Source organism: Pteronotus mesoamericanus, unplaced genomic scaffold (assembly GCF_021234165.1).
Source record: "Pteronotus mesoamericanus isolate MK-2021 breed Mesoamerican mustached bat unplaced genomic scaffold, CSHL_Meso_final contig_702, whole genome shotgun sequence".
Classification (NCBI taxonomy): domain Eukaryota; kingdom Metazoa; phylum Chordata; class Mammalia; order Chiroptera; family Mormoopidae; genus Pteronotus; species Pteronotus mesoamericanus.
This window is the reverse complement of record NW_026555239.1, coordinates 4,995,607-5,013,705: the sequence shown is the minus strand read 5'-3', so window position 1 is coordinate 5,013,705 and position 18,099 is coordinate 4,995,607. Positions and strand designations below refer to the sequence as shown.

The 18,099-nt window shown below is 57.0% G+C and overlaps 1 protein-coding gene across 1 annotated transcript; it reads right to left on the bottom strand.

Annotated features, from left to right (window-relative positions):
* Window positions 1-6,717: 6,717 nt before the first annotated feature.
* RIBC2 (RIB43A domain with coiled-coils 2) lies at window positions 6,718-17,960 on the bottom strand. The gene is made up of 7 exons (XM_054582592.1): window positions 17,838-17,960; window positions 16,935-17,016; window positions 14,689-15,033; window positions 12,850-12,968; window positions 9,428-9,655; window positions 7,745-7,911; window positions 6,718-6,796 (listed from the first exon to the last, which is right to left on the bottom strand). The coding sequence occupies exons 1-7, from the start codon at window positions 17,949-17,951 to the stop codon at window positions 6,718-6,720; spliced, it is 1,134 nt and encodes a 377-aa protein (XP_054438567.1). The 5' UTR covers window positions 17,952-17,960.
* Window positions 17,961-18,099: the final 139 nt, after the last annotated feature.

Below are 18,099 nucleotides of genomic sequence, written 5' to 3'. Positions count from 1 at the left end.
CCAAATCGGAGCGAGAAGGGCCAGCACTGGACGGATGTGGGGGGTGGCGTGGTGAGTGGGGGGGATGGGGATTGACTCCTGGGGTTCCGGCCCAGGACCAGGCGGTGCCTTTCATCGGTGTGGAATTCACGGATAGAAGGGCAGGTTCGGGGGGAATGATGAGCTCGGTTTGGACACCTTGAGTTTGAGATGCGATGCCTGTGGGACATCCAGGGGGAGGGAGAGTCATGGCCGCAGGGAGAGAAGGCGCTCAGAGGAGAGCAGAGGGCGGGCAGCCCCGCCAGGCGGCAGGCACTTGCCGGCGGGCACCGCCCCAGGACGCTCTGCCCGGCCTCCCGGTGCCTGCAGAGAGGAGGGGGCGGGAGACCCGAGTGTCGCAACGGCCCAGGGAGATTTATGGGCAAAATGTCTTGTGTGTTTGTTTCTCAGCACTGCCTTCCAAGAGGCCATCCAAAACCCCACATTCTCATCCTCAGTGTAATTTCCAGTCATTTCCACCGACAACATTTGGTTCTTATTATCAAACGATCCTCACCCAGATGCAGCATTAAAATCTTGGCTCCCCTGGATAAAGAAAACAAGATAATCTGAGGATTGCAGCAACCTCAGACATTTACGATTCCAAGAACTGGTTGCTGGACCCTCCTCTAGAGATTGTTTTCCAGTGTGTTTCTGGGTGTAGAGCCAGCCCTGGGGCCGATTTCATCTGGACTTCTCACCGGGACGGCGAAGGACCTGGGCTCTTTGGAGGGTGAACTCCTGGGGGGCCAAGGTCCATGCATCCCCGCCCCGCCGTCCCCAGACCCCACCCACATCCAGGAGCACAGCCGGCCCTCCCCAAGGGCCGGGTGACCGAAGGAAAAGCAGCTGAGCGTCACGAGTCAGGACACGCTGGGTTTTCTCATTTGACGTTTCCTTCCAAAGGTTCCAAGGTTTATTTCAGCAAGAGGGGGCTTCTGCAAGACAGAAATGGAAAAATGTTTATACAGAACATTTAACAATCTGCGCTTTAATGGAGAACTTTATGCTTCCCTTGGTCAGATTTTATGTTGGTGGTTTGGAGCCCTTTCAAATCACATTACTGGTAAAGGGTTCTCCCCTCGTAAGTCACGGATACCCCCAAATATGTATATTTTTTTACATATTAATAGCTAACGTTTATGAAGATCCTCTTATATGCCAAGCACTTAAACAAATTATCCCGTTTAATTCTCGTAATTCTGGAATGATAATACTCATTACCTCCATTTTATAGATGTGTAAATGCGGCCGTGGGGGACCGCAGGCCCTCTTCCAGGGCTCACAGCGAGTGAGAGGCGCAGCAGGGGTCTGAGGCAGTCACTGTCCCCGAGGGCTTCTCCAGTGTCACGGTCCCATTTCACAGCTGGGGAAACTGAGCCTCACGGTTTCCTGTCTGAAGCCACGAGACAGGATGGAGGCTGAGCGGGGGCCTGAGGTGACGCCAGTGTCCCCTTGTCCTCCTGCAGGCCCGGGCCCCTCTCTCCCCTCTGCAGCCCCTGGCTCCCATCAAGGTATGACGTCTCCATCTGGTCCCTGACGGTCTCAGCCCTGGGAACCTGCAGGCAGCTCCAGACCTCGGAGAAAGGGGGGCTGCACCAGGCATGGCTCAGGGACCCTGGGGAGGAGGCAAAAGAGACTGGACCACATGCAGCTAATTCCAGGCCCAGACCCGGAGGCCTTCCTTTCTGCATCTCCCACCCCACTTACGGGCACAGGGCCACATGAAAGGACTCAAGAGGGACCCGATTCTGTCCCTCGTCTGGGCTTCCTGGCCTAGCGGGTCTGAGTCGAGGACAGGGAAGCCTCTCTTCCTCCCGTGGCCACGGCAGAGGGGAGCAGCGATGGGGCTTTGACCGATGGGCCGCTCTTGAATTCATTTTCAAGAATGACCTGGTCTAATCAGACTCCCTGGCCATGGAGACTGGACCAGTCGGTGGTGGGCCTGGAGCCACAAGTGCCCACTGGGGCCGCTTACAAGATGAGCAAGCCAAGGACAGAGTGACCTTGAGTGAGAGACTTAGCGGTGGCCGGCTGGCTCCTGGCTTACCCCGGGAAGGCCCCAGACGGCCGGCCATCCTGTCCTCGGGCTCTGTGAGGTCCAGCAGGACGACGAGGCAGCAAAGTTGCCTTTGTTGACCCCGAGAGCTCCACGAGCACTTGGCGGACGATTGGTTCCATTGGCGGAGACGGCCCCCGCCCATCTTCTCCAACGGGCTTTAGACTATTCAGCCCCCAACAATCGTGGATGACAGAGTTGGGGTCCCTTCTGGCGCTGCGAGAGCACGTGTGGCTGGAGAGGTTTCTAGAAGGTCTGATAGAAAGGAAAGGCCCACCGAATCACCGGCATTCCATCTGCCCGCATGCCCATCCATGTCCACATTCTCGGGCCGTGACCAGTGCTGGGGTCATTTGCCAAAAGATAAGGCAGGCAGTCCCACCGGACACAGGGTGGGTGAAATTGACTGTGCCAGCTCTGGGCAGAGGGGTGGCCAGGTGCCAAGGCAGGGCAGCCAACCCTGAGAACAGCTTGGACAAGGGCAGGGGGCGACGCTGGGCCTTTGCTGGGCGGGGATCAGCACAGAGGAAGTCCCCGGCCTGCAGCTCCCTGCCCACAGTCCTGGGTCCTGCGCTCGGGGCTCGGGGGCGTCCTCCCGTCTCTTTCCCACCCCTGCAAATGGGAGGCCGGGGACTCCAGAGCCTGCAAAGGCGGATGCATGTGAAGCAGAAGTGCCACCTGCTGGTGGAAGAGGGCACAGGCGCACAGAGACGGGCTGGGCGCCGTCTGGTTGCAGGAGTTCAGCCTCTCCCTTCACGGTCTGGACAGGGGTGGGGTGGGAGCGTCTTTTTTTTCCTGTGCATTCCTGTCAGTCCATGTGATTTACCTCATGCTCCCTCATCAACGCCCCCCACCCTGTCCCAGCGAATTCTAAAGGTCACATACGTAGAATGGCATTGTGCAGGCTGCTGGCTTGGGTACAATGTTTCCTTTTTCCGTTCTTTTTTTCCTTTTCCTTTTCTTTTCTCCTCAGCCGAGGACATGCTTATGCTTATTGATTTTAGAGAGAAGGGAAGGGAAGGGGAGAGAGAGAGGGAGAGAGGGAAACATTGATCTAAGAGAGAGACATCGATCAGTTGCCTCTTCCGCCACCCTGACCAGGGACCTGGCCCGCAGCCATGGCATGTGTCCTGACCCGTGATCAAACCCATGACCTTTCCATTTACAGGACGGTGCTGCAACCAACTGAGCCGCACCTGCCAGGGCAGGTGAAATGCTTCTGATTCCCGAGTGGGGCTGGCTGGTGGGAAGGGCGGGGGGCTCGCTGGAGCGGGGTGACTGGGGCGAGCCGGGCTTTGGGCCCAGGGTATGTGCCTGGAAACCAGCTCGCCCGCCCCGCGCTGTGTGCCCTTCGGCGAGCCGGTAACTCCGCTCCAGCCTCCTCGGCTGTGAGACGAGGGTGAACAGCAGCCACGTTCTTCTGTGCTGCTTTGTTTCAGGCGTGTCTCTGGTAAGCAGCATACAACTGGAATTTTTAAAAGCCACTCTGCAGAGATTAGTAATGAAGCAAATGTTAATTGTAGAATATAGGTAGTGGGTATATGGATGCAGACTGCACACTTCTTTCTGTTTTTCTGTATGTTCGAATTTTTTTTGTAATAAAATCTTGAGGGAGGAAAGTGAAGCAAAACCAAGTGGCCTGGGCGGTGTGTGTCTGTGTAAAACCGTAACAGGGCGGTCAGAGAAGAGTGGTGGAGAGGACTCCACGCCCAGACGCCGGCTCTGCCTCCCAGCCAGGGCACGCTCACGAAGCTCAGCCGTGGGCGTCCTGGGCGTTGCTAGGACCCGCCCAGCCCGGGCCTGGGGATGGTCCTTTTATTCTCGGGGCTTATTTTCCTGCCTGAGGGCCACGTGAGATGTGTTGTGCCACTGCTTACCAGCAGAGGGCGCACTACAACAGGCAAGCGCGCACAGCTTTCAAGCCTTCCTTTTGGAATATTTTTTTATAATGATGCAAAATTTAAGAGTTAGAGCAAGCTTCTTCATGCTGGCCCTACGATTCCAGGCTTCTGCATCTGCTTATGTATCCGTGTCTGCTGCTAGGCGTGGGGAGAGCTAGGCGTGGAATGGCAACGAGCTCCGAATTATCGGAGGTTGTATCCCCTCGCCCCCTTCTCCCTGCCCTGACGCCGGAGGATCAACAATCTGTGTGCGTGGTCCCAGCCCATCACCTGCCCTCCTTTATGCACAGGGGAAATGCGAGCGCGCACTCGCAGGCAGGGAGAACGCCATGTATAGGTGGCAGCGGCGATCAGGGCGATGAACCTACAAGCCGGGGAACACAAGAGATGGCCAGCCCATGCGCTGAGGCTGGGGACAGGCCTGGAACTGTCCCCTCCAGATCTCACAAGGAGCCAGCCGTGCCCATCTCTTGCTATCCTGGCCTGCAGACTGTGAGCAGCTACACGTTGCTGTCCTTAAAGCCCCGTCTGTGGCACTCTGCCAGGGCAGCCCGCGGAAACCAATACACCCACAACCGCCTCCTAAAGGAAGTGTCCCCGTCGCCGTGCATCCCCCCAGGAACAGGCTGCCCTGCTCAAGAAGCAGGGACATCCGGGGACTGTTAGCACAGCAGCGATGGCGTGATTCTTAGGAGACACATTTGTAACGGGTGGAGGTGGATGTCCCTGCCCCGCAGGCGGGAGCAGATGTCGGGGTGGGGCTGTGGGGCTGGGTGGCTGCCCAAAGGGGGCAGGACCCCCTCGGCGGGCGGCCATGAGGGGGGAGTCGCCCTCCCCCGCCCTCCCCCCGGCCTGTCAGACAAGGTAGAGCCCTGCTCCTCGCCTGCTCGCTGCCCAGATGTCCAGGGAGCATGGCATCCATTAGGAGCTAAGGAATCCACCGGCCGGCGCCCCCTCCCTGACATCACATCAAGGTCCCTAACCCCGCCCCCCCGCTGGGACAGGCCATAACTAGGCCGACTCTGGGTGTGAACCATGTTCCCAGTGGATCCCCTGCCCAAAGGCGTTGACACCGGGGAGCCCACGGGAGCCTGGATTGGGAGGGAGGCCATGAAGTCCGTCTTCAGAGCAGGCCTCTGTCTCGCCTTTACCTTTCTGGAATGTGCTCAGCTGACCCCTGTGACTCCCTGGCCTATGGTAGTGGCCAAGCTCTCTGGTTCAAGTCCTCGGCCTCCTCGGCCTGGCCCTGCCTGCGTCTCAGGCGATGGCCACAGGTCCCCCTGACACTCCGCGCTGAGTGGCCCCCAGGCCCTCCGCGTGCCAGCCACAGCCGATGACATCCCGGACGCTTCTCCCTCACGCCCGTGCTTGTGTTTCTGCGGCTGGAGTCCAGCCCCAGCCGATCCGCCTGGGAACCTGCCAGTCCTCAGGCTCGGGTTGACATTAGCCAGTGACAGGGTTCGAGCACGGGAAGAACAAGAGCTGTGTCTGGGGGCGAGGGAGGGCGAGCTAAGCGGCCAGCACCAGCATCTCTAGCTCTAGCATGGCTAACGACAAGCTGCCACCAAGAACTGCTGTTTGTCACTGGCCCTGTGCCTGTGGCCCCTGAAGAAACCCACATGGAGGAGGAAGAGGTAGCCGGACAGAATCCGGTCATCCTAGGCTGAGTGACCCCATCACCGTAGACATCCCCCCACCCTAACGAGTGTGAAACGCCTGCCTTCACCCCCCCTCTGGCAAATTCCAAGTCTCTCCAAGACTAGCAGACCACTGGTTGTCCCCCGATATGCCGTCGTCCGTATTTTACACCTTTGTGGAATCAGTTATTGCCCAGCCACGTGGGTAGCCTGCTCAGTTGCCCAGGCTCCACTGCAGCGAGTGGTGGTCACATGACTACATCCCCGCCAATGGGATGTGAGCAGAGAGGAAATGTACCCTTTCGGGGCCAGGTCCTACAGGCCGGGAGCCTGCAGCCGCCCCCTTTTTCCTCCCTGCTGGCCCGAACGTGACGGGACGGTGGCAGCTGCAGGAGCCTCCGGGGACCGCAGGTGGAGACCCAGAGCACCAGGGCAGCACTGCTCACCTTGGAATTTACAAGAACAAGACGTGAACTTGATTCGCTGAAGCCACCCTTGTTTAGGGTCTGTTTCCGGAAGCCGGGCGGGGTGGGGGCGGGGTAGGGGTGGGGGTGAGGCCGCCGAGAGCCAGACCCCCCGGATTCAACCCCAGGTCCAGCACTGCCCGTCAGCGGGCACTGCGGCAGGTCACCTAACACGTCTGTATCTCGGGCTCGTCACCTGGCGCGTGTGATTAATAAAAACACCCACCCCGGCCGCCGTGAGGATGAACTAGATGATTGCACACGAAGCCTATAGAATGGAGCGTTGCACGTAATTTAAGCTCATGGGTATTAGCTGTGGCAGCCGCCGAACCTGGAGTCTACATAACACATGGGCCCCCCTCTGTCCCTAGAAGCACCTTGGCAGGGCCGTGCCTGCTCCGCGCCGCACCCACGGCCCCCAGGCTGCTCTGGGGACATCCTCTGGGTGGCACCGAACAGAACTAATGCTGCTCATAGAAATACATGGGAGGGTTTAGTAAGTGTTTTGTCCACCGTGGAAAAATAAAGCTAAAGGGCACTTCTTGACCAAGTAGCGTAAATACTTTTTTAATAAATGTGACCCTTCAAGGTCACTGCGTTTTATACATACACAATTCAGAGAGGAAGTGTCTGCTTCATTATCGACTTCCTGTGTTAAATTGTGTGAAATAATCTTCAGTGGGTTGGTTTGTATAGACTTCCTTCATATGTTTTTTCCTGAGAATAAAACAAGGAGAGAACCATCCGCAAAAGCCTGGCTTCCTAGGCAGCCCACATCTTTTGTCTGAGTCGGGGCACCCCCAGAATGCGCTCGGCCCTCCGCTTGCGGCAGAGGGGCGACCCCTCGCTGCAGGGCAGTCAGGCTGCGGCCCTGCCGGCGAAGCTGGGGGTGTTTCCGAATGACATCTCCGCGGGTGTAGTAGAGACATCTGCTCATCCCATTTGATTTGTCAGATCATGTCTCAATGCTCCTTTCAGGCCCCAACAGAAGTGGCCAAGTGACAATGGACCCACTGGTGAACAGGGGTCAGATGTCTGACTGGAGAATAGGCAGGTGGGTCCCTTCTGTGTTCAAGCCAAGAGCTTGATGGATGGACACACAAGCCGGTACACAACGCGGGTTTCGGTGGCATATCCACCTCCTGGCCTGGCCTGTCGTGGGACGCTGAGCCGCCCCGGGGCGTCTGTGCGGAGGGAGACTCCCGGCTGAGAGCGGCGCCCTCCTCCTCCGCACGTCAGTCAGGCCCGCCGGGGCCTCCCCGACTCCGGTGCCCTCCGAGAACTGTGTCGCCAGTGTCCGTGCCTCAGCTGCTGGGATCCCCAGGGCCCAGGTAAGACCACCCACGGAGGGGTGTTCAGGGATGCAGGCACGATGGCATCTCTGTCACCTGGTCTGTGTGGGACCGGTCGTTTCCAAGCCCTTAATTTCTGGCTTCTTAGCTCTGGGCCCCTCTCCCCTTTCTGCTTGTGTCTTCACCAGAGGCCTGGCCCCGCAGGTGGGAAAGATTCGGGGCAGGGGGCAAGGAGAGCTGGAGCCTGCTCCATGGGCCCTGCTGGTGGGCACCCCCACTGCTCCCCCGGCTCCCGACCCTGACCCGGTCCCAGCCCCAGGTGCCTGGTCTCCCCGCCCCGCCCGGCCCCGCCCCGCCCCCTTCCGGCACTCACTGCAGAAGCCGCTCCGCAGCCAGGCCGAGGTTGCTGCCGTCCAGGGCTCTGCGCAGGTCGCGTTGCTGGCGCTGCCACAGGCGCTCAAACAGCAGAGCCCCGCGGGCGCCCTGGATCCTCTGCCGGTCCCAGTCCTGGTCTCGCTGGCGCTCTTCTTCCTGGAGCCTCTGGAGAGACGGGACGTGACTCATCCCCACCCGTCCCCACAGAAGGGCCCGGCGGACCCGGCGGGGAGAGCCAGCCTCTGGTTTTCCAGATGGAGAAACAGGCTCTGGTGGTGAGCCACGCCGTGCAGGGAATCAGAGGGGCCCCTGCTGCCCCTGGCTGAGCGCTGGGATCGCCTGGTCGCTTCTAGAACGTACTGTGTCATAGCCCCACTGGGGAGAATGGGCCCATGATCTCAGGGGTGAATTTCTGCATCTCAGCTCATTCCTTGCTCATTGCCTTCCAGACCCTTCTTTAAAAGCCACTGACTCCCTGGAGAGGAAACTGTATTAATGCGGATGGGAGAGGTCAGCCCCTAAACGCGGGCAGTTCCATCAGCCGTCCTGGGGTACGTTGTCAGCTCTACCATCTCCCACTGGGAAAAGGCGCGAGCGCGGAGGGGCTGGGCCTGAAGAGGGGCACCCGCCTTCCCTTCCGCGGGCTTCGGGGCGGGTCTCCCCCGGCCAGAGCAGCCGGGGTGGGCAAGCCGGCCGCTGGGGCCCAGGGACTGGCTGGTGCCTGGCTTTGCCGCCTGCAGGCCACGTGACATTGCCATCCTGGACCTGTTTCCTCCCCTGTAAAATGAGGCCACTCACAGGTCCCCGAGTTGTGACACACGCTGTCATCAAGAACACAGACGGTACGGGGGCACTCTGGCCCCAACTGAGAAAAGCGGCCTAACTATTCTTCGCCTTGGCTCCCCAGTTACCTGCACGCGTGTGAGAGGGGTGTGGGGAGCGCGGGGGGGGGGCGGCGTTCTGAGTGGTGCGCTTAATGAGGGGTTTCTTCCTTTTGTGCTTTTCTCAGTTTTTCACAAAAATTGAAAATGAGTCAAAATCCCTGCTTTCCAGACAGCAGCGCCACAGCCCCTGAGGGTCTCTCTTCTTCCCCCACATCCCCCTGGAGCCCCCCCCCCCCCCCCCGCCAAGGCACTGGCCAGGGGCGTCCCCCACGGCACACCCTCCAGTCCCCCGTGGCTGCCCCGGAGAAAGCCGAAGCCCTCCGCAGGCCCGCCAGGCGCCGGGCCCTCCGCCTCTCGGCCTCCGCGGCCGCCCCTCGCTCGCTCCAGCCACCAGGCCCTCGCTCTTCTCCCGGCAGGCCCAGTGGTCCTGCCCCCGCCCGGCCGGGCCATCCACCCTGCCTGGCTGTCCTCTCCCGTGTCTGCAGGGCTCGCTCCCTCCCCCATTCCGGCCTTTGTCCAACCTCCCTTCTCAGTCGCCTGGTGACCCTCCCCTCCCCAGCTTACTTTCCTCCCTAGCACTCACCCCCCGCCCCAGCTACATCACACATGAGCAGGATTACTTGGTCCTTGTCACTCCCCCCCAACTGGCCCGTGAACCCCTGGAGGGCAGCGTCCTGGCCAGTGTAGCCATGGCTGTGACTAGTGCCCCCCCCCCCCCCCCCCCCCGGGCAGGGGGCGGGAGGGGGGAGGAAGGGGGCAGGTGGAGGGTCAGCGGGCCCTGGGGGTGGGACAGGCACCAGCTTCTCCTGCACTTGCAGCTTCTGGACCCCGCGGATCTGCTCCAGCTGCTCCTGGGTCATGCCCTTCCAGCGGTCGGGGACCACGCGGTGGGGCCCAAAGGCGCTGGCTGCCTGCTGCGGGTTCTCGGAGAGCAGATCCCCGCGCAGCAGGTTGGCGATCTCGGCCACGTTGTCCTCGTGTTCTTGTTTTTTCTCTAGACTTTTCCTTTCTGCCGACTCCATGGCCTAGGCCGGGAAGACATTAGGGAAGGTGCTCTGAGTGACCCCAGGGAGACTAGGCCAAGGCCGCAAATTTCGCTGGAGGCGCTGAAGGGCACTGGGACCGGGGGCGGCGCGGGGCGGGCGGGGAGGACTCCGCAGGCTCAGGTGTGGGCTGCGCTGCGGGAACCGCCACCTGCTGGTTGTGCGCGGAGTTGCTGCAGGTCCTCCACCATTTTGCCAAAGCAGCGCTGCCTGCCTTGGCTTGGCCTCGCTCATCCGGCGGCAGGGCTCTGTGCCCCTCCGGGTGGCCCCGGTCACCCTTCCAGGGATGCAGGCCATGCAGAACACCCGAGAGTCATTCACAACACGGGCAGCTTAAAGGGGAAAACGCTGTCACCTCAGTGCTCTGGATGCATGTCAGCCACCGGCCCCCATTCAAGTAAATTCAAATCCCTGCGCCAGCGAGCGCGGTGAGTGGAGGGCCCGGCCCTGGCTGTGTGGCCCGGAGCAAGTTGCCGCCCTCTCTGCGCTGCCGTCATTTCTGTGCCAAGTCAGGAGCGGGGGTTAAGAGACATCCACCAGGGTTACCGGTTCTCCTGAGTCACCGACCGACGGGGCACTTTGCAAGGACCGGGCACATCGTGGGCGCTCACGCAGCGGCCGGCTCAACAGCATCACATTAGCACACGCTTTGCAGCTGGACAGGCCGGATTCAAACACTGGACTGGCAGCGTTTGGAAGCCCCATTTTTGAATTGGCCAAAGCAAATCGATTAGTACTCGGGTGTCCCTAGGAAAGTCTGTTCCCCGCTCTGAGCCTCTATCTTTATCAGTTAAATGGGGTGGCTATACCCCTCTGGTAGGGGGCTTGTTGAACATAGTAACAAGAGCAGCTCATTGTTGCTAGGATTAAAAACAGCGGCTATCACTCACAAGTCCTCCTAACGCGCCCTACGTTCCAACACGTGACATGCATTTCCTGGTTTCATCCCACAACCTCACCAGCAAGTGTGACCTGTTAGTGCTGGTCCCTAAACACGGCCAGCGCTCTCTCTGGGCACGCGGCAGAACGGCACTTCCTGCCCGCTTGGAGAGCGCGGGGCCACGCGGCGGAGGCGGCCCGGACACGTCTGGAAGGACGTGGTGGTGGTGTTGGGGTATCGGGCACCCGCCCTCTCTGTCGGGCTGCCAGAGCCCCCCAGCTGGTGGCGGCTCCAGAGTGAGGATGAGGAGGGGCAGAGCCCCTCCGCCAACCGAGGGACATGGAGCACAATGGCCACCACTTTGTACTTTACGCCACTGAGAGCTGGGAGGGGTTTCTCATTCTGACCGGCACGGGTAGGTGGCTTCACTACCCCGGTTCCCCGGATGACAAAACCGAGGCCCGGGGGTGGCTTTCCCAAGGCTACAGGGCGGAGCCTGGCCTAGCGCCTGTGCAGTTGGGCGGAACCCGGACGCCACAGCCACAGCCACAGCGCCTCCCTAACGACACCAGCAGAGGCTCCCTAGTGTGTCTCCGCCTGCTGCGTCGGAATGACCTGCCTGCGGTCTTCTTCCGAGGACAGCCATCCAGACCCTGCAGGAATGTCCCAGGCTACCTGACAACGCCTGTTGACAGCCCGGAGCAGCGCTGCCGGCTTCCCGCAGCGCGCGGGCGCTGGGGACGTGCTGCCTGGCAGCGCCCAGACGGAGAGTGGTGGGGGCTCGCTAAAAATTTTATGGAGTGAATGAATAAATCGATGCACGGAGCAACACGTTTTAGCAAAAAAAGGAAGAAGAAGGAGGAGGAGGGGGAGAAAAACCCACAAAAAACAAAAACCTGCCAGTGCCCAGCTGGAAGACTCAGTGAATACCTGTTAAGCTGAGGAATGAGCGAGGGAATAAATGAGCGGCTGGATGCCGGGCAATAACGGGCTAAGAATCCAGAGCCCTGTTCCGCGCTAGGCTTATCGGGGGATCTCTGTGGAAGCTGTACGCCTGTCTCACCACTACGCTGTACGCCAGAAACTAATGTAATAGTGAATGTCAACTACAATTGAAAATTTGTTTTAAATTTACATTTACAAAAGAACCCATTCTGCCACTAAGTTGCTGTGGGGTCTGGAGTAAGGACCTCCCCTCTCAAGTGTCCCCTGAACGAGGCAGGACAAGAGCCAAGTGACCGCCGAGGCCTCTTGCAGCTGGCTGGCCGGTGCCTGGGTCTCCAGCTGCCCCGCAGTCTGCCCGTGGGCCGCCCCTCCTCGTCCCCCTCCCTGCTGCTGGAAGCCGGCGTCCTCTGGCCTCTGATCCAGCCTCTCCAGGATCACATACCCCCGTCAGCAGGGCGCACGTGAGCTTGTGTCTCCGATATATTTGGCTTACAATGTGGTACCATTAGACCACAAAGATAGCATGCGCTTTCCTGATACGCACGCAGGTGCGCGCAGACACACGGGGACTAAAAGGAAAAGGTCAGGAACACATATGAGCACAGCTCTGGAATCGCCCTCCTGCTCTGCTACGGGCCACGCCACCGGCTCAGCCTTGCAGGCCACTGTCCTGGTCAACCAGCTGGTCCAAGAAATGAATGCAGGCCAAACCCCCACCCCACTGAGGACATATAACTGCAGTGAAAAGAAAACCTGGGGAAGGAGTCTAATTTCCAAAAGGAACAGAGAACTTGAAACGGGGCAGCGTGGGACAGGAGGGCAGGCAGGGAGGCACGTGTTTGTGAGGAGCCGCCGGGTTTCGGGAGGAGGGAGCTGTCAGGAGACCCCCAGACTTCACGCAGATCATCATCACAGTTGCTCCCGGCAGTGGGTGCTGTGGGCCTGCTCTTGGGGAGGAGGAACTTCCGGGGTGGGCTGGGCTGGGCTGGGGTGGACGTAAAGAAGACCTAAAACAAGGCCAGGCTCAGGGCAGAGCGAGCTGGTACCCGTCTGGGCAAACGTCGCTGTCCCCGGACCCGAGAAGAGCCTGAGGTCTGGAGAGGTGGCTGACAGCGCCTCCCCAGCTCACACGGCTGGCTTCCAGGTTCACGCCCAGATCACCAGCTCTGGGGCTCGGGCTCATCTGCTTCTGTGCCTGGGGACCCGCGGCCGGCCCTCCCCGCACCCCCATGCAGGCCCCTTCGGGGAGGGGTTCCTGATGTGGCAGAGCCCGGGGCCCAGGGGAGCCAGGGGCACAGGAGAAGCGGCGGGGTGCTCCTCCGCGCTCCCCCGCCCCCAGCCTGGGGAGTACCTGGCCCTTGTTGAATTCTTTCACAGCTGCGCAGGCCGCCCTCCTGGTGGTGCTTTCCAGGCCTTGGATGTGCTTGGCGGCCTCGTCCCACTGCAGCCTGGTCTGCGTGTGAAGGTCCTCTGGAAGGAAGCGGCCGCAGGCAACCCTTGGTTCCCGCCCAGAGTGCCCCCAGGGCACCAGTTCACCCTCGTCTTCGCATCCCACTCTCCTCCACAGCCTGGGGCGGCCTCGGAGGCTCCCGGGAGGCCTCAAGGAGCTAATTCAAGTAAAGCTCTCGGATCGGTGCCTGGCACGGAGCGTGCTGGAGCCATTGCTGCTGTGGATCGGTGACACCCGCTGTGGTCCTGGCACGCGCTGCACTGGGCTCCTCGCCCTCCCCGACCTCTCAGGCCACTGCACCCTCATAACCAGCAAGGGAGGGACGGTGGGAGCCCTGAAAAGGGGGAGCTCTGCCATGGGCACCAGATGGGGCTCCCCACGGGAAGGGGTGTCAGGTACCAGGTATCCTGGACTGGAATAGCAGTTTGCCAAGAGCAGGACCATGGGAAGGAGAAGGGGCCAAAAGTGGAGCAGCCAAACTGCAAAACATAAAGATTTGGAGAAACAGGGTCTCCTGGTGCAGCCGCACCGCCTCCCAGCTCTGATAACCTGGCCTGGTTAAGGCTCAGCCTTCCGAGCCGCTGCCCTGGCCTGTGAGGCGGGACAACGCCCCCTTCCCAGGGCTGTCACGTTGAAAAAGTCAGCAATCAGAAGGTCCTCCCGGTGGTGGTTGTGCCTGCGGGCCTGCTCTTCATCTCCCAAAACAAAGACCGATAGACGGGCGATATGTTATAGACCTGGACACGAAACCTCCATCGTTTGTTAACCAGTGTAATCCTAATCAATTCAATAAGAAAAGGGGGAAAAAAAAAAAAGAGACCTAACTCTTTGGTGGTGAATTCTGGCCTCTGCTCACCTTCAGCTTCCCCTCTCACCTTCCGTGAGTCTGTCCATTCATGTGACATAGAACTATCGAGAGCCTCCCGTGGGCCGGCCGCACACTCCGCTAGGAAGCCAGGGTGGAGTGGGGCCTTCCTGGAGCTGGCTGTCCGGGAGATGAGGCAGGCAACTAACAGACGCCGAACAGACGCATTATGCAGACTGCGACAGCGCTACAGAGGGACAGGCTGCTAAGAGGGAAAACGGGGCCGGGGAGGGGGGCGCCTTAGGGGGCTGGAGGTTGGGCGGCGGCCCACAGGGGCAGGGCCTCGTGGCCTCGGGCAGCCTTTGTGCTCTACTCTACATGCAGTGGGAAGCCACTGGGGGGCGCTGGGCCGGGGTGGAGGGAGTGGAGGGGCCTTGTTCACCGTGACGTTGTTTAGAAAGTGGCGCCCTGACTGCTGTGTTGGGCACGGAGCAGAGGGGCAAGGAAGGAAGAAAGCGCAAGACTGGTAGCGGGCCCTGGTGTGGTCCCTGCAGGTGAGAAAGGCGGCAGCTTGTGTCGCAGCGGTGGCAGGAGGGACGAGAGTCGGAAGTGCAGGCAGCAGGTAAGAAGGGGCAGGAGCTGAGCATGGCCTGGAGACGTGAGGGGCGCAAGGGGCACCCGCAGCTTTCTGCTTTGACTAAGGGAAGGAGGGGTCACTGAGTGAGGGAGGGAGCTGGGTGGGCCAGGGAGAAACCCTGGGTTCGTGTCCCAACATTTTGGGAGATGCCTGGGGAGACACTGGGGAGGCAGCTCAAGGACAAAGTCCAGGCTGAGACAAAGGCTCCCAGCTGGAGATGGAAAAGTGGGGCACCCGGGACACGGGCGAAACTGTTAAAGAAGGCGCTGAAATCTGCGTGTGTGTTTTGTTTCCGTACCTGCACACTTCTGGTCGGCCTGAGCAGCCTTCCATTCCCTTTGCTGTTGCAAGGACCATTCTCTGTTTTGTTCCTGTTGGAATTTCTTCCTCTCGTGGACGTTTAAATCCTCTCCCATGAACCTCTGCAATCCCGATACCGTGTTCCGAACATCACTATCTGACTGCCGGGCTGGAAGGTCTTTCTTAAGGGCTAGGGGGTCGGAGACGTCAAATTCTCGACGAGTTTCTGGCTTCTGAAAGTTCTGCTGGAAGTCGTTGACAGCTTTGCAGAGATTTTGCCTATCTCTTCTTTTCCGGTTTTCTAATAAGCATGTGATTTTGTCATTGTGCCTCATTTCAGCAGCTAGAAGGGACATAGATTATTCATGAGCTTAAGATTCAGAGGGAAAAATCAATTTGATTCCACTTAAAAAAATTATTTTTAGTGATTCTAAAAGTAACACAACCCTCCAAAAGGTAACATGACTATTGAAGGATAAGAATCCTGAATTTACAAAGCATACCTATAAATCAATTTTAAAAAAAAAACAACTCACAAAAAGTATGGGCAAAGGATAGATAGGAACAGACAATTAAAGAAACCTGAATAATCAATAAACTTATGAAAAGATGCTGAACCTTACAAGATGGTTAGAAACGTGCCATAACTTGGCAAAATATTAAAAATGCTAACAATAGCACGTATACAGATGTGGGAACATGAGATCACTCACTGTTTGTGGGCGTGTAACTTGGTACACCTATAACTTTGGAAAGTAATCTCCCAGCACCCCATAGAACTGAAAACGTGCATATCGTCTGACCTAGCAGTTTGACTTCTGCATATCCCTCACTCATGTGCGCAGGGACATAATGCAGGGTAGCCATTGCAGCACTGTTTGCAATTATTTTAAAAAATGGAAAATCTAAATCGGTCAGCAGTGGAGGACTGGATAAAGAAAGTATTTAATTCATATAACAAAATATCAGAAAACATTTTAACTGAATATTCTATGTGCACATCATTGATGAAATTTAAATTTACAACATTGAATTTTTTTAAAACTTGCAAAGGGTCGATTCAATGTTATACCATTTATGTAAAATTTTAAAACACACAAAGAAACTATTTTAGGTTGTCGTGGATACATACACACATGGTGCAAGTACAAAAACAGGCATGGGAACAGTGCACACCTCAGAAGAGGGAGGAAGAGGAAAATGGTGAGGTGGGAAATACACATATATTTTTAAAAAGCATTCTTAAAATACATCTAAAGCCAACTTGGCAAAATGTTAACATCTACTCTAGTGGTGGGTACATATGTATCTCTCATATCCTTTTTTGTAAGTTCAACTTATTTTTAAACTAAAAATTAAAAATGTAAAACATTTAGAAAATATAAAACAGTATAAAGAAAATAAAATTCACTCATAATTTCATCACGCCAACATTATCACTGCTAACATTTTGACATATTTCCTTTCTTTTTCTAAGCGTATCTTTCATATATTTTACAGCGCAATTGATAACCCATTGTACATAAAGTTTTGTACCCTGCTTTTCTCTATTATTTTTAAACAGGAGAAAATAGCCACATTTATCATGTATGTAGAGGTGGGGGTTCCGTAAGAATATGGGCTGCCTGCTTTTTTCTATTTTAAAAATCCTTATAATGCTCTAACAAAACAAGCTAAAATTGTTGCATATCATGTGGGAAAATGAATCCTATTTGAAAATTTTATCTAAGAGCTGGAACACTATTACCTGACCCATACCCAGTTCTGAGTCAGCTTGGAGGTGTGAGCTGGGAGTTTGCGTGTGTCATCTCGTGCAGAAGGCCGTCCCTGACTGAGAGTCTTGAGCTTTTTGGCAGAGAATGTGTATGTTCAAGGTTTTTCATATCCAGGTTGGGTTTGTTTGTTTTTTGTTTTTTGTTTTTGAAAACATACGTTTATCCTCAAAATATATTTCCTGGAACTCACATAGAATGGCTGATTTTCTTTTAACAAAGGAAGGGTGAGCACAAGGAATGGTGAGATTTTAAAAGGAGGAAGAGAGCAAAAATGACAAGCTTTTATTTATTTATTTTTAGAGAAGGGAAGGGAGGGAGAGAAACATCAATGTTTGGTTGCATCTCAAGCCACTGAGCCACACCAGCCAGGGCTAAAAATGACAAGTTTTTACATATGTGAAGAAAGGAGGATGGGAGTGCAGAGGCGCTCAGGCCTAAACCCCTAGGCAGGCGTTTAGGAAACGCTCACCGAATGTCTCATGTCTGGCTCTTTCAGTTGCTTCTTTTATCTTCTGGTCACGAACCTGAATATCCCAGGCGTTTGCATCTCCCTGGGATGGAAAACAAGGGTGGAGGAGTCAGAGCCAGCTAATTTCATTCCGTCATTAACAATCCTACTTATCTTTTTATCCTTGCCTCGCGGTCAATGCATTGTCTTAGGTTCACATCGGGTCTTTTCATACCTGAACACCTTCGCTTATAGTTGGTTCCTCAACCTGTCCTCTTCACTTTCCTCAGAGCCTCCTTGCTCCTTACCTTACTTAGTTAGCAGATACGCATCCTCACAACACTGCTTAGGCATCACCACCTCTGGGAAGCCCTCCTCGATTTCCTCTTCCAGCCCCAGGCTGTGCTCCCCTCCTTCCCTACATTTTCATGTGACCATTTTATTATCTGCCTCCTCCACTGAGCCACAAACCTTGAAGGTCAAGCATTGCCTTGACCTTCGCTTAGCTCCTGGGCACCAGCTCAGGCTCGCTACAAAACAGGAATTTTGTCAAATGCATGGGCTGTGAAGAAATGCGCTGGCAATGTAGAAAATCGAGCTCAGGGAGAGAACCCCATTCTCGTCTCCCGATGGCCACAAACTCCAGGCCGACTGACTCCCTCCCCGCTGCAGGACTCCATTTGCCTGTCTCGCAAATGAACGGGAGTTCTCATTTTCCTCTTTGGGTCCCTCTTACCCTCAGTAAAGTCAATATATCAAGCTAGTTTTCCCCGGAAACACCTGGTGCCGTCAGCGACTGCGCCTGGATCAAAAATTTAATTCGAGGGGTTCACCTCCTCTTCTCTCCCGGGCCCGCCTCTCATGCCCCACCTGCCCCTCCCCACTCCCTCGGAGCCCCTTTCCCTGCCAGGCCGAGGGTCTCACCCCGATGATCCTGTTCCTGGCGTTGAAGATCCGTTTCTGCCTGCACAGCTCCGCGTGTCTCCTCCTGGCCAAGGCACAGTGTCGTTCCAGGTCCTTGGGCTGCACTATCTCCATGACTGGGGTCCCCAAGGAATTCTAAGAAGTTCTGAAGCTCATGAGATAAAGAGGAGACAAAACAATAAGACAAGCGGCGGCCGGAGCGAGGCCGGCTCCCTAGGAGGTGGGCAGGTCGGGTACGAGCCCGCTCCCCAGGCTTTCAGTG